This window comes from Scylla paramamosain, chromosome 20, assembly GCF_035594125.1.
Source record: "Scylla paramamosain isolate STU-SP2022 chromosome 20, ASM3559412v1, whole genome shotgun sequence".
Taxonomy (NCBI): Eukaryota; Metazoa; Arthropoda; class Malacostraca; order Decapoda; family Portunidae; genus Scylla; species Scylla paramamosain.
Window position 1 is genome coordinate 19,157,752 of NC_087170.1, and position 16,161 is coordinate 19,173,912.

At 38.2% G+C, this 16,161-nt stretch overlaps 2 protein-coding genes across 6 annotated transcripts in view; one reads left to right on the forward strand and one right to left on the reverse strand.

The window, feature by feature from the left end:
• The first annotated feature begins 4,374 nt into the window (after nt 1-4,374).
• Nucleotides 4,375-14,929, forward strand: LOC135110563 (probable serine racemase). 2 transcript variants are annotated; one of them, XM_064023008.1, is made up of 8 exons: nt 4,375-4,557; nt 4,673-4,763; nt 5,770-5,887; nt 6,349-6,463; nt 7,002-7,098; nt 8,027-8,145; nt 12,133-12,243; nt 14,440-14,929. In XM_064023008.1, the coding sequence occupies exons 1-8, from the start codon at nt 4,375-4,377 to the stop codon at nt 14,593-14,595; spliced, it is 990 nt and encodes a 329-aa protein (XP_063879078.1). In that variant the 3' UTR covers nt 14,596-14,929. The 2 variants fall into 2 exon arrangements, with proteins under 2 accessions (XP_063879078.1, XP_063879079.1); XM_064023009.1 differs by lacking the exon at nt 8,027-8,145 and adding an exon at nt 8,522-8,640.
• Nucleotides 8,144-16,161, reverse strand: part of LOC135110558 (piggyBac transposable element-derived protein 4-like) — a 37,547-nt gene continuing 29,529 nt past the window's right edge. For 2 of the 4 annotated variants that reach the window (XM_064022988.1, XM_064022986.1), the window contains exon 3: nt 14,567-14,704. The gene's annotated coding sequence lies outside the window, so the exon portion shown is untranslated. Of the gene's footprint in view, nt 8,495-11,559; nt 11,614-14,566; nt 14,705-16,161 lie in introns of those variants that run through there. The other 2 variants (XM_064022990.1, XM_064022989.1) reach the window with 2 other exon arrangements.

Consider the following 16,161-nt stretch of genomic DNA (forward strand, 5'->3'; position numbering starts at 1 on the left):
TCATGAATCAATGTACTTGAAAAGACCAAAAGAATAGCCAGATAAGCTATAAAACTACCACGGTCATTGCCTCTTAGGATATTTATACTTTTCACTCACAATGTTAAATTAGTCTAGTTCTGATACGCCATCACCCAAGATATCAGTGAAAATGTTGAATGCAAAATGCAAACTCAACAAGCTGATTCATTGACTTGACGTATGTTTGTTTCTTCCCAATAATAAAATAAGGCAGACAATTGAGTAAGTGGCATCCTTTCTTACTACTCCTGTTTCCAAGCGCTCAGGTAGAATGCATTTACGCATCAGAATTATCTTCGAGCAGTGAAGACCACTCCATACTACTCCTTTGATATGAAATGCGAAGGGAAATCTGAGTGTAAGTTTAATTTTTGAGGAAGTTGTGTCTTAGGACGACTGAACAGGAAATTACCTGCCGCCACACCTTGGGTTGGAGGCAAGGAGCAGGAATGGAGGGGGAGGGAGGAGGAATAGAGGAAGGCAAGAAGCAGGAATGGAGGGGGAGGAGGGGTTGGGTTCACTCAACTGCACCGACGCCAAATCTTTGGCCTCTTCTTGCAAGACTAGTTGATATCATTTGCTAGAGTGTTTTCATGTTTTGTTATTTTTCTCCGCTATACAGTGAAGGCGACCTGTAACTGCGTACTCGTGATTTTCATCTTCCTCACCTTCCACTGCTACCTATACACCATTTTCTCCCTCGCCTCTCCTACTTTCCCTCCGTCTCCTTTTCCTTCCTCCTACATCCATTTAGCTTCCCTCTTTTCCCTCCTTCGTCTCCTTCTCCTTTCCATCATCTCCATTGCCTGTCCATCTACCTATTTCTAAGCTTGCGTTATTATTTCATTCACATCACTCCATGACTTAATCAAAGGTGGAGAATTTGTCATCTTCAATTTCATATTAATTTTCTGTGTTCTGCATATTCACACACACACACACACACACACACACACACACACACACACACACACTTTCTGAAAAGAAAACATATTTACCATTTTAATTCTTCATTACAATACTAGTTTTATCCGTGAATCGATCGCCAATTTTACCAAGTAAATTTTCTGTCATTCTTATTATAGAATAATCACTCAAACAAATATAGCTAAACAGTCATTATATATATATTGTTCATATGTCGCCTTGCTGAATCAATTGTACGAAATAATAGAAAATGAAGATACACGAAGTATACTATAATCAGAATGACTAACTGGGAAGATTGTTATATCAATATCCTGTGCAACTCACTACCACCACCATCACCACCACCACCACCACGCCCCAACTCTCTATCTCTCTCTCTCTCTCTCTCTCTCTATAAGACGCCGTAATCATGCTGTTAACTACTGATGATTGCACATTCGGCTGTTCTGCAGGATTTTTACATATTTTAAATTTAATTATATTTTTAATGGTGTTAAAGATAAGATGGGGAATTAATAATGTGTCGCGGGAAATCGCAAGTTAGTATAATTATTTTTCTTAATAAAACTGTGGATGATATAGTAGATAAAATACATGATATATTGTACAAAGCCTATATTACCAGCCTTTTTTTTCGGAGAATATTGTGCTGGTTTGCCCAAACAATGATGAGAGCCACCAAGGTCATTTGTAGATGTACAGTACGTACTACACCGTAGTAGTAGTACTTGTAGTTGTAGTGTCACGCGCATCCCACGTGCTGTGGGATACTAATCATCATGCTTCATGAGATGCAAACGTATGTAAACCCAAGGTGTTAGAGGGTTGAGGAGACGTTTAGAAGGGAAAAAGCGTAGCCACATCATGCACTCGGTGCATTAACGAGTGCTCAAAACCAGGCTGAGGTCCTACAATGCAGCTTATTGGCACATACTAAAGTTGCCATTTGCAATTAGTGTCGGTCTTGTCTGGATGAGGTGAAGAGGTGTGCGGCCGTCTCACAGATACTCCCAGACGTCCAACTTGAAAAGGCTTAAAAGACCTGTGGTTCCAGGTTTACTCCGTTGTGTTGGCAATGTGTGGTGGTTTGATGTTGGTGGCTGCTGATCTGATAAATTTTTCTGTAACTTCCCGCTGTATCTGGCTCCAATTCTCCCGCTGTTTCTTACTGTGTTAGAAGTTGAGAGAGGTCAGCATCCTCCGGAGTGTCTTCTAGAGGTGCTTCAGCTTGGTGTTGAGAGATCTGTGTCCCTTGCTGGTATATCACTCGCCACTGGTATGGTCCCACTGGAATTCTTTTCATTGTGACTCCCTTCTGTTTCGGTGGCCAGGTCTGTGTAGTTAAGATAATTTGACTGTGCACACCTGGCATGTGTACTTTATTGGAGTGAGGGTATTTCTTGATAAATCTGCCCCCCCCCCTTTCAACTCCCAACCCCCCTAACCTCTCAAAGAAGCTTGGGGACCTGTGGGGAATCGGAAGGGGGGTTCTGGGGGGGTGCGAAAAATAAGTGAAATAAGGGCATTAAAAAACCTAAGGAAATTTACCTTAATATTTAGAATTTCCCTAACCTATCCTAGCCCCTAGACCCCTACTGCTTGGATGTTCATCTAACCTAGCCGGTGGGGCTGCGCCTCCCCTGGACCCCCCTCCCACCACTAGGATGTTAACCTAACCTAGCATAACCTAACCTAACCATAACCTAACCTAGCATAACCTAACCTAACCTAGCATAACCTAACCTAATGAGGGACCTCAAAAATGATACTGTTATGATTCTCAGGGTGAGGTACAGTTTGGTGGCTTCCTTCATAAACATATGAAGGAACCTCTTCCTTATGGCTGTATCTTAACCATTGCTATTGCTAAATATCTCATATAGTGATTTCTTTTCCTGCTGAACACTGGCACTGTTCGCTTTACCTCCCTTCATTGGGTAGCCATATTAACAAATGACAGTGAGCCTCTATCAGAATGACTGACACATCTCTAAAACAAATGAAAAGTCTAACTGAACCTACCGTGGAAAGTCGTAATTGATGGCCTCAGGAATGGCCTCACGAGTGGCAGTGCATGATTGGAGGGATTAACTGTATAGATACCGTGAAATCCTAATATGCTGCTGCCCACAAATCCCAGTTATAAACAAAAGGAAATCATTTCAATGTTTACTCTTGACTGGTGTGGAGCTTGCTGGACTTAAAAAATATCAAATTTCTCCACACTCGCGAGTGCTATTACAGCCACTCTATACACGTGCCCCCCAATTCTTTTACATTTACGGCAAGGTCGCCGAACCTGTCTCCATGATACGTGAGTTTCGTGCTTGTAGGTAACACGGACGTGATATCCAGATTAACCGGAGTGAGTTAAGGTGACTAGGTGGTTTGTTGCAGTGCCACTGCACCCATAATATGCCCACATTTTACAAGCACTAAAATTGATGCCAATAATGCAGTGGACTTGACACACAGTTTTGTGATAAAAACAAAAAGCAGATTGATATAAAAACAGACAAATCTTCCAGGAAAAAGTAGTTTTATCCTCAAAAATAAGTAACACAGCAGTAACACTCGCTGGCAATTTTATCCTGAGAGAACTGGCTGGTGGTTGCTCATGGCTACCAGCTGGCTGTCACACACCACAACCAACATAACAAAATTAACCTAACCTAACTAAACTAATCTAATTCTAACCTAGCCAAGTAACCCCAACATAACCTAACTGGCAACATTAAGAAATGAATGTGAAGTTGTTATCTTATTTATCTTCGTAAAATCTGGCTGTATGCTGGAAATAATCAAGAAAACACCCACTGCTGACAGACATCTTCCTCTGACCAATTCAAATATTTCAAATTGAGCCACTTTTCCCTCCTTACGATGAAGTATAATGCTATGATTGGCTAAATCAATTCTGTATTTTTTTATTGGCCAGTGGCTGCATTCTCCAACAAAAGAACCAATCACCATGACTAATTTCATGCTTGCACAATAGATGTGACATATGCATGCATAAAAAAACACACCTTCACCAGGGAAGATTAGTTCCTGCTTATCCATCATACACATAGGTGTGTCACTTTCAAGCATTGTCACAGGAGTGAGCCTGCTTTCCCAAAAACAGATAAATCTTTAAAAATTACTGTCAACATTATAAATAATTTGCAGTAGGTATATATGGGGTTCAGATTCCTCAGAATGAGAACCTCTATCTAATGAGAAGGGTAAGAAAAGCCATGTTGAGACTTGTGCAAGGGTAAAAGAATACTGTCATGAGTAACTCAAGGATTCAAAGTAAATTCAAGGGTTATTCAAACTGATCATTATTCCACAGAAGTCGGTGGTCTTTCTCTGAGATACGGGCATCACAGCTAGAAATTGTCATATGTCACTAGTATTCAGAAAGGTCTAAACAGAAGGATGTCAGCTCCATTTGGCCTGCGTGAGGTGCGGGAGGCATACAGCAGAGCAGGCCGCTGGCTCCACTACACCCCTGTCCTCACCTCCCGCTGCCTTGACCAACTTGCTGGCAGGCAGCTCTTCTTCAAGGCTGAGAATCTACAGAAGACAGGCTCCTTCAAGGCCAGGGGAGCTTGCAATGCGGTGAGTCCAAAGGCAGGTCTGGAAATCATCAGGTAAGGACAAAATAACACTCTTAGGTCTCTAGAGCTGTATGATGTATTGACCACTAATGATGACTTCTTGCTCCTATCCCCAGGTATTCATTGAGAAGGAAAAGAACCCTGCCAGTCCTGGTGTTGTCACCCACAGCACAGGGAACCATGGCCAGGCTGTGGCTTATGCTGCTAGTAAGTGACATTACACATTAAGAATTTCTATCAAATGCAAGATCTGTCCAGGAAGTATCCAGCCATCTACTATTTCAAAATCCATGTCATTCCCAACACCTTACAAGATGATCATGTTGCAACATAAAAGTGATATTTTAGGTATATCTTATATCATTATATTGTATCCTCATGAACACTATTACTTTCTGATAATATAGTAATATATATGTTACATGAAAAAGGGAGGGAGTATATTTTAGTCTAACCAAACAACAGCTGAGCAAACAATGAGAGCTTCCATACAACAATTAGCCTATCAATCAATTAATCAATCAATATCCCATGGTACACAGTAGCTACACATCATAGCATCCTGCGGTGTTATAAGTTTATTTCACTCACCTAGAGTGGCAAAGAATGGCAGCAGGGAGTATCTGTGTGGGGAAAAAAAAAATTTGCATTTATTATTCCCCTGTGCATATATTAACTGCCTATGATAACATCTCACTTTTGCCTGGTGGCTGCCTTGTTCATCCAGCATGGCAGTACTGCAGCAGAAATGCATTGCTGGCAACTTTTACTGGCAGGTTGCAGGACCCAGCTAGGCAGGACCCCAGATTCTCCATGAGTGGCCATTTTCTTTGTTTAAAAATATTCATACTGACTGGATACATTCTGAACAGACTTTACATGTAACCTTCAACTTGAATTTAGTATATGTGACCACTGAAGTTATTTAATACCTATGCTAAAGTTATTTCAATTTGTGAGGTCTAAACCTTGAGATATTTATAAAATACTTTTTGTATTACCCAAAACTGCTGTAAAACTTCTACAATCTTTTGAACAGTTTTCCACAGTAGAGCTTGGATTTATTTCTTTACTTTTTGTCTGGATATAAGTTGATTAAGACCTTGTGTAGAAGAAAGATTCCATATTGTTCAGTGGCTGTCATGTCATGCATTAGATAAGCAAAGATGAAAGTGGTGGTGGAGACAATGAACTTAGTGATGTTCTGGGACAGAGTGTGCTGGGCTGCCATGTAGTGTGGTGGTGCCACGGGACACACCAAAGGTAAAATGCAGTGCCATTGAGGAGTATGGTGCTGAATTGGTCTTCTGTGAACCATCACCCAAATCACGGTTCGTGGCCAACTCTTTCCAAGTACTTTCTTTCTTTCAACATGATATAAATGATCTATTGTTTATAAATTTGTCCCTACATTCTTTTTGTTTCAGCAATGTATCATGCCATCATTCTGTCCTACAGATAATGATTTATTACATTCAGCAACATAGAATATAACTGCTGAGAGTTAGTGATTTGTATGCTCTGTATTCTGTATAACTATATTCATTTAGCAACTTTACTCTGCATGTATTATTTGTTAGTGCATCTAATATTTGTGAATTCCTCTCATGTGACCTTTTAAATTACCTAATAACTACTATTTTGTTAATTTAATATTTGCCATGTGAGGTGACAAGTAAGTTACCCATTTATATCACTTCATTATCACTTTTTAATACCCAAGAGACCATTTAATATCAACATGCATGGCAGAAAGGAAATACAATATTACAATATTTTTTATTTGTTGTAGCAAGGAGACGTGTGCTGAAATTGCATCCAAGACTGGCCGCACCATCATTCACCCGTATGACGACTACCGCGTGATGACTGGACAAGGGACCATTGCCCTTGAACTCCTGATGGAGGTAGGACCCTAAGCTTCCTTATATTTGTAGCAAGAGGATAGTAAATGCTGACAGAAATCTTCTCAGACCTTTCTTAATGATCTTGGTCTGATAGGCAACATGTCAGACTCATGTTTGCCTTGGATGTGATCTTCCCTGTGAATTCTCATGGCAAACTTGTCCTGCTTTCATATGGATTTCTCAGTGCTTCCATGGTCCTCAAAGGGAGGGATATGTCAGTATTATTATAACTACTCTTAATTTTACATTTTAATTTTTTTTATTTATTTATTTATTTTTTGTTGATATTTCTTTTTTATAGTAATATGTATTATCTTTTTTATTTTATTTTTCCTGTATTTTCTTCATGCTAAGTTAAATTTACCTATTTGTATTGTATTTATATTTTTACAGAATTGAATTGGGTTTGTTATGTTCCTAGATGAAAATGAGATGGCTATTATCACTTATTACTATCATCATTGTTATTTTTTGTGATGATAGTCTTGGTATATATATGTATGTATTATTGTCATTATTATTTGCACTTGGGTTTCAGGTTCCAGATCTAGATGCCATCCTGGTACCCATCAGTGGAGGAGGAATGACGTCAGGGATTGCCATCACAGCCAGGGAAATGCAGCCTGCCTGTAGAGGTGTGTGGGTTACTCCCTGTGTTGGTGCCAGCACCCAGCTTTAACACTGAACTGACCCTGAATGCCAGTGATGTTTAGGAAGATTCATGTGTCTTCATGTTTTTTTTTGTGCAGGACAACTTATTTTAGCAGTGTTGTACTTTTTTTTTCTCCTCTCTTTTCATCATCATCATTATCATACATTATACAGGGTGTAACATGAGTTTCTGCAGATATTTATTTATTCATTTATTTATTTATTTATTTACTTATTCTATTTATTCATTTATTAATCTATTGTTTTTTTTTATCTGCATTTGTATGATCAGAGTTAGAGGTAGTGTACTGCTTCTCTGTTTTTCGTTTGTATCTGGGTGTCTTGGATGTGAGGGAATGTTGGTGAATGTGATTGTACATGTATGCATATTGGCCCCTTATCTAGGCTATCCTGTATGGCAGGTGTGGTAGATAGGAAGGTGTCTGATTGTGAATTATTATATATTCTGCTTGTCTTGCTAGATAGTCTTAGCCTTATCTAGAAATTTTTTGGGAAAAAAATTACAAGCTTGAAAACTTATAATATCACAAGGCTGGCACTAAAAAAAAAAAAAAAAAAAAAAAAAAACAGGAATCCAAACAGAATTCATAATGTAAAACCCTCTTTTATAAGTTCAGAGGAGATTTTTGAGTTACATACACCACTCACTTCCACTGTATTCAAAGTTTCCCCTCAACATTAAGTCTGCTGGTTTACTTAGAATCTATCAAGGAGATTGTTAACAGGTGAGGGGATGTAACATTAAGAGGAAACACAAAATACAGTGGAAATGAGTGCAGGATGTTACTTCATCTCTGACTGCAACTGTATCTGAAAATCTTTGTCTGTTTTCTCATGGAAGTTACTCAGTTCTGTGATATGAGTGCTCTCTGTCTTGTTCTGGGTTGCTAGTGTTTCCTGTTGAGCCTGCTGGGAAGTTCCTTGAGAAAAGCCTTCGCAGTCGAGAACGTCTGTGGCCTAACCCGCCTCAGTTCCTGGACACCATTGCAGATGCCATCAGGACGCAGCAGGTGAGGGTCGTGGTACTTGGCCTGCTGCTCACCTACTTGTTTGAGTAACTACTGGCTGTGTGAAAAGTCAGAGTGAAGTTTTTTGTTTTGGTGTAGGAAGTATAAATGTAGTGTCCATTTTTTTTATTAAATGTGTGCTGTGTATGATAGTGTCTAGTAGTACTACTTGTAATACATATCATGTTCTGTGGTGGTGCTGATAAATCTATAGATCCCTTCTAGGAAATACATCTTTATTATGTCTGGAACTGATGGCTGTGCCAAGCTCTTCATTGTTACTCTAGCTCACTTTGTTTTGTAGGAGCACCTTCATCACCATCATTTCCTGCTCATCTCCCACACTGAGTAACTGCAAATGCAAGATGGTTTGTTTCAGTGTTTGCTGTTGAGCCTGTGGGCAAAGACCTGCAGAGATGTCTAGAGGAAGGAGAGAAAGTTTATTCAGGGCCGAATAAGTTCTTGGATACGGTGGCTGATTCCATTAGAATTCAGCAGGTGAGATTAGATCCTATCTTCACAAGTGTTAAGGATTGTAGTGCCTTGCCTTAACTCATTACCTTGTTTAGCAGACAATCTCTTTCCATTTTTTATAATTATGAAGTGATTTTGTGGTTTGTTTGCATTCACACAAACTAGCATGAAGTCTTACTTTTTTTTCTAATTACGCTGTTGTTTTATAGTTTCTTTGCATTATCACAAGTTAGTAATAGTTCTTATTGTTCTTTCTAATTCTGAAGTGGTTTTGTGACTTCTTTGTATTCTTATAAATTGTCATTAAATGGATATCATCATGTATGTCTGTCCTCATCATCAAACCTTCATTGTTCCCGAGTCAAATTGTATCTTTTGATAGTTTTTTTTACTAAATTTCATCTGTATTTTAGAGGAAATTTTTCTGGTGTTTGATTTTTCTACTTTGCTTAAATGACATCTATGGTTTAATTTTGGGTACTTAATATTATTATATTTTCACCTTCTCTCACTCTAAGAATAGGCTAGATACCTATGATGGGCCTTGCTAGTATCTTGTTCTATGATGCATAAATAATTCAATGCCCTTCTCTCATAATGTTCAGTAGAAGAATGTAAAATCCTAATCTACTCATACACCATTCGATTAATCTAATGTAGTATCTTTATCACTTCCCTTTCTTTACTATACTTCCATTTCAAATACAGTTCCACAACTCTATGTTCAAATATCCTTAGGACAGGACACTTGTAGATTTCCAGTTGTTAGGTGCTTTTTATTTTTTTATTTATTTACTATTTTTTTTATGTAGGTGGGGCACCAGCCAAAGACTTTGAAAAAAAAAAGGCTCCCTGAGGTGCTGGTCCCTGAACAGATTCGAAAGCGGTAGTTAAAATTTGAGGGATAAGTGTCTTGAGACTTCCCTCATGAAAGAGTTCAAGTCATAGGAAGGTGAAAATACAAAACCAGGCAGGGAGCTCCAGGGTTTACCAGAGAAAGGGATGAATGATTGAGAATACTGGTAACTCTTGCATTAGAGAGATGGACAGAGTAGGGGTGAAAGAAAGAAGAAAGTCTTGTGCAATGAGGCCACAGGAGTAGGGGAGGCATGCAGTTAGCAAGATCAGGAGAGTAAGCAGTAGAAGATAGCAAAAGATGCAACACTGGCAATGAGAAAGAGGCTGCAGACAGTCAGCTACAGGACAGGAGTTGATAAGATGAAAAGCTTTCAATTTCACCTTGTCTAAAAGAGTGGCATGAATGGAACCCCCAACATACATGTGAAGTATACGACATATATTGATGGATGAGGTCTCTGTACAGAGTTAGCAGTTGGGGGTTGAGAAAAACTGGCAAAGACGACTCAGAATGCCTAACTTTGTAGAAACTATTTTAGCAAGAGATGAGATGTGAAGTTTCCAGTTTAGATTATAAGTAAAGGCCAGACCAAGGATGTTCACTGTAGAACAGGAGGCACTTAATTGTCACTGAAGAAGAGGGAACAGTTGTTTGGAAGGTTGTGTCGAGTTGATGGATGGAGGAATCGAGTCTATGAGGCACTGAACAATACTGAGTTTGCTCTGCCCCAATCAGAAATTTTAGAGGTCAGAAGTCACATGTTTTGTGGTTTCCCTGCATTAATTGTTTCCTTCCTGAAGGGTTGGATATCTATGAAAAGATGCAGAAAAGTGCAATGTGGTATCATCAGCATAGAAGTGGATAAGACGAGAAGTTTGGTTTAGAAGATCATTGATGAATGATAGGAAGAGAGTGGGTGACAGGACAGAAGTCTGAGAAACATCACTGTTAAGAGATATACGAGAAGAACATTGACCGTCTACCATAGCAGCAATAGAATGGTCAGAAAGGGAACTTAAGATGAAGTTATAGAGGGAAGGATAGAAGCTGTAGGAGAGTAGTTTGGAAATGACAGCTTTGTGCCAGACTGTACTTTGGATAGATAAAAATAATTTTTCACTTTCTAAAGAAATTAAGACATGTAGAAAACACACATTTTCATTTGATATATATATTTTATATGAATGTTCTTCTGCATTTCATAATTTTCAATTTCATTTACAGGTTCAAAATTTTGAAAAAATTTCAATTTAAAGAATTTTTCCCTAGCAATTGTGATATGTTTTTTACTTATAAAAGATTCATTATACATATGTGAAATAATCTTTTGAGTTTTTTGGAGTACGGTTCAGATAAAAATCATATTTCACTTTTTATAGAAACGAAGACATGTAGAAAAGTAACTTTTTTGATAGATATATAATTTTTATATAAATTCTTCTTCTGCATTTTATGATTTAATCATCTATAACCTTAAATGAAAATTTTTATCGGAAATTTTTTTCAATTTGTATTTTTTTTACCTGTTAAAAATTTTAATTTTGAAAAAAAAATGAATTTAAAGAATTTTTACATAACAATTGTGATATGTTCTTTACTTTAAAAGAACCATTATACATATGCAAAATAGTCTTTTAAGTTTAAGATATGTAGAAAACACACTTTTTTCATTGATATATACATTTTATATGAATATTCTTTTCTGCATTTCATTATTTAATCATCTGTAACTTTAGATGAAAAATTTTTATGGAATTTTTTTTTTTTTTTTTTTTTTACAGGTCCGGGCCTGTGTTAAACATTTTGAAAAATTTTGAATTTAAAGAATTTTTACAAAACAATTTTGATATATGAGAAGAACAGGGATTGTCTACCACAGCAGCAATAGAACGGTCAGAAAGGAAACTTGAGAAATTACAGAGAGAAGGATAGAAGCCGTAGGAGAGTAGTTTGGAAATCAAAGCTTTGTGCCAGACTCTATCAAATGCTTATGATATGTCTAAGGCAACAGCAAAAGTTTCACCAAAATTTGATTAAAAAGAGCATGACCAAGACTCAGTAAGGAAAGCCAGAAGATCACTTACCCTTACTGGTGATCAGATGGAAGGTTGTGAAGTGATAGATGTTTAAGAATCTTCCTGTTGAGGATAAATAAAAAAAATGTAGGCAGGCTGGAAATTAAAGCAATAGGACAGTAGTTTGAGGGATTAGAATGGTTATCCTTTTAAGGACCAAGCTGAATGTAGACAGACTTCAGCAAGAAAGAAAGGTAGATGTTTAAAGAATTTGACCAGGTAAGGTGCAGACACAGAGGCACAGTTTCGGAGAGCAATTGGAGGGACCCCATCAGGTCCATAAACCTTTTTTATAATAAGTTCATAGCACCCCCTGATCCAGTGCTATAGACCTCAATGGGAGTAATTATAATTTTGGAAGGTGTCTACTGCCTCCTCCTTATATCAAGAAAAATTAAGGTTAAGATATTAAAAAAAAAAAAAAGAAAAATAGTGCTGTTTTTAGTACCTCTTGATCATTTGCTGTTATTTTATTTTTGTGGACAGGACACTTTCAGATTTCAAATAGATTGAAAATATTGTGTTGTTTTGGTAACTGTTAATCATTCATTGCCCTGTTATTTTTCTTATTTTTCTGGACAGGTGGGTGACTTAACCTTCCCAATCCTGTGTGAGTTTGCCCAGCACAAGGTGTTCACCGTCACTGACCAGCAGATGGTAGAGGGCATGCGACTTACCTTTGAACGCATGAAGGTATGTAAAACTCTCTCTCTCTCTCTCTCTCTCTCTCTCTCTCTCTCTCTCTCTCTCTCTCTCTCTCTCTCTCTCTCTCTCTCTCTCTCTCTCTCTCTCTCTCTCTCTCTCTCTCTTTAACATTACAAATGTAGAATAGAAAATATTAAACTTCAAAAAGTAGTTATGGTCTTAAGCAAAAAACTATCATTGTCCAGTGTAATTTATCTGAAAGCTCTTCTCCATTTTATTATTATCATCATCATGTAATCCTAGTCCCTTCTTAGGTTTATTTGTCGTACTAAGCTTTGGAATGTTGGGGAATCACTGAGAGATTGATTGAAAGGCAGGTTATATTCATCATGAGTGGGCATTGTGTCAGCACCATCACTGTAGCATGCTTTTTCTTTTTTCTCTTTAAATGATAATTTAGAATCAAATGATCCATAAGAACATAAGAACATAAGAAATAAGGGAAGCTGCAAGAAGCGACCAGGCTTACACGTGGCAGTCCCTGTATGAAACACACCTACCTATTTCCATCTGCTATCCCCATCCATAAACTTGTCTAATCTTCTCTTAAAGCTCTCTAGTGTCCTAGCACTAACTACATGATTACTGAGTCCGTTCCACTCATCTACCACTCTATTTGAGAACCAATTTTTTCCTATCTCCTTCCTAAACCTAAATTTTTCAAGCTTGAACCCGTTATTTCTTGTTCTACCCTGGTTGCTGATCCTAAGAATTTTGCTTACATCTCCCTTGTTATAACCCTTATACCACTTAAAGACTTCTATCAGGTCCCCTCTTAACCTACGTCTCTCTAAAGAATGTAAATTTAACAGCTTCAACCTCGCCTCTTAAGGAATACTCCTCATCCCCTGTATCCTTTTAGTCATTCTCCTCTGTACTGATTCTAATAGACCTATATCTTTCCTGTAATGTGGGGACCAGAACTGCACCGCGTAGTCTAGATGAGGTCTGACCAGCGCCAAGTATAACTTTAATATTACTTCCGGCCTTCTACTTTTAACACTCCTAAAAATTAATCCTAGTACCCTATTTGCCTTGTTTCTGGCTTCTATGCATTGTTTCCCTAGACGGAGTTCAGAGCTAACTATAACTTCTAAATCTTTCTCGTACCCTGTACCTACCAGAGTTTGGTTGTCTAATGTGTACCTATTGTGTGGGTTTCCTCTACCTATGCTAAGCACTTTGCATTTATTGATATTAAATTGCATTTGCCATCTATCCGTCCATTCATTCATTCTATCTAAGTCTGCCTGCAAGGCGATGGCATCCGATTCTGACCTAATTAATCTACCTATCTTTGTGTCATCCACAAATTTACTAACATCACTACTAATTCCACTATCCAAGTCATTGATATACATTAGGAATAACAATGGCCCTAATACTGATCCCTGTGGCACCCCACTAATTACATGACCCCACTCGGATTTCGAGCCGTTTATTACCACTCTCTGTCGCCTGTTACCAAGCCATGACCCTATCCAGCCTAACACCTTCCCATCTATCCCGTGTGCCCTAACCTTTCTCAGGAGCCTTTGATGGGGTACTTTGTCAAATGCTTTACTAAAGTCCAGATATGAGATATCAGATATATCACTTGACTATTCTTGATAGGCCTCTACTGCACTATCTATGTATGATATATTTGCATAATGTCAACCTTGTATCCTCTTTGCACAAACTTGAAGTCTAATATATTACAGCCCTATGTTCTAAGAGGAGCAATTGGGTGATGCCAGACTGTGAATCTAAGCAGTCATGTGTCAAAAGATACAAAGGCATTTAACTTATCTATTTAATTCCTTTGTCTACCAGTGGTAATATGACATTTGCTGCTTTGCTTGAGTAAACTAAATGTTTTACTTAGTGAAAAATTGAACTTCAGGCACTAAAAAGTCTGAACTCTTATCTCTTTGTTGTTCATGTTTTTTATACAATTATACTTTGAGCTTCATTGCCCTGATGTTGAAGATGATACAGGTGAAAATTCATACCTACCAATGATAACAGTAGCTACTGGTGATGGTGATGTCAGAGGTGATGTATAAACAATTCACTGCCCTCCCTCTCACAGTATTCAGTAGATGAATTTAAAATCTTGGTCTACTCACACAACCTTAGATTATGTAATACTTTTATAATTTACCTTTTTTTACTAAATAGTGGTATTTGCTCTTATATTAGATGGTAGTGGAGGCAGCATCAGGAGCAGCAGTGTATGCAGCTCTTCATCAGCTAGAGGAGGTCACCCCTTCACCACAGAAGGTCGGGGTCATCCTCTGTGGCGGTAATGTTGACCTCGACCTCCTACCATGGGCCACTCAGGTGGGACTCAAGTAGCTGCAGGATCTCATTTCACTTCTTCATACATGTGGCAGGAAGTTGTGATGAGCAGCCAGACTTAGGGTGTATTGGTGTGGTTGTTTCAGGTATCCAGAGAGGTGCTGATCTATGGTAGTAATAAGTGCTCGAGAGAGAGAGAGAGAGAGAGAGAGAGAGAGAGAGAGAGAGAGAGAGAGAGAGAGAGAGAGAGAGAATCATCATTATCATATTTTGTTTAACAACCTTAAGGGAAAGATGGATATTAAACAAGATGATTCTCTCTCTCTCTCTCTCTCTCTCTCTCTCTCTCTCTCTCTCTCTCTCTCTCTCTCTCTCTCTCTCTCTCTCTCTCTCCTACACAGAACACTGATTACACCTATCTCCTTAGTCTTTTAGTCTTAACATTAATTTTATAAAGAGAAAAATTTTATAGCATCCAAAACCTCAAAGAAGCCTTTATTTTCAGAAAGCCTCTTTATAAAAACAGACATACACAGTCAGTCATGAGGCAAAAGATATACAGGATGCCATTCTTGATAACAGTGATGATAACTCTCAAAGCAGTAAAGTTGCCTTTATTATTCTCATCATCAACAAAGCTCCTCTGTTGGAATTCATAAGCTTCCTTTGAGGTTAATGTTATGCAGTTAAGTTTTTTATATCAGCCACATCTGAGAAGTGCTGCAGTCACCACACACAAAAATCCAGACAGAGAGAGGTCAGTCACTTGGTATGCATGTCTTGGTGTCACGGGAGTAGAGGGTGATGGCATTAGTGTAACCCCTTGGTACTTTTTTGTTAGGTCATTCATGAGGTCTATAATGTTACAATAAAATTAAACGAAGATGAACTGTAAGAATAATTACCCACTCTGAGAGAGAGAGAGAGAGAGAGAGAGAGAGAGAGAGAGAGAGAGAGAGAGAGAGAAGTAGAAAATAATAGATAACGAATCAGAAGACAACAAAGGACCAGTTTATCTTCACAAGACAGTTCCTGAGATCAGTCCAGAGTAGCAAGCGTTAAGGATAACAGGTTGTTGTTTGACTTGTATTGTTAATGAGAAGGTTACCCATTGATTGGAGACATCTGAGGAACAGTTTTCAAGCATGGATGGATGAGTGGATGAATGGATTAATAGATTATTGGATGGATGGGTGCATAGATGGATAAATGGATGAATGGATGAGTGAATAGATGGATGGATAAATGGATGAGTAGATGAATGGATGGACAAGTGGATAGATGGATGGCTAGGTGGATTAGTAAATAGATGGATAAGTAAATGGATGGATGAACGAGTGGATAGATGGACGGATAAATGGATGAATGGAATGATAGATGGATGGATGAGAAGAGATTAATGAATAAAATTATGAATAGATGAATGGATGGATATAGTGGATGGATAAACATATGGGTGAGTGGATGGATTGATGAGTGGATAGATGGATGGATAAGTGGATGAGTAGATAGATGGATAAGTGGATGGATTAATGAGTGAATGGATAGATGAGTGGATTGACAAATGGATAGATGAGTGGACAGCTGAACTAATAATAATAAATAGATGAGTAGATGAGTGGA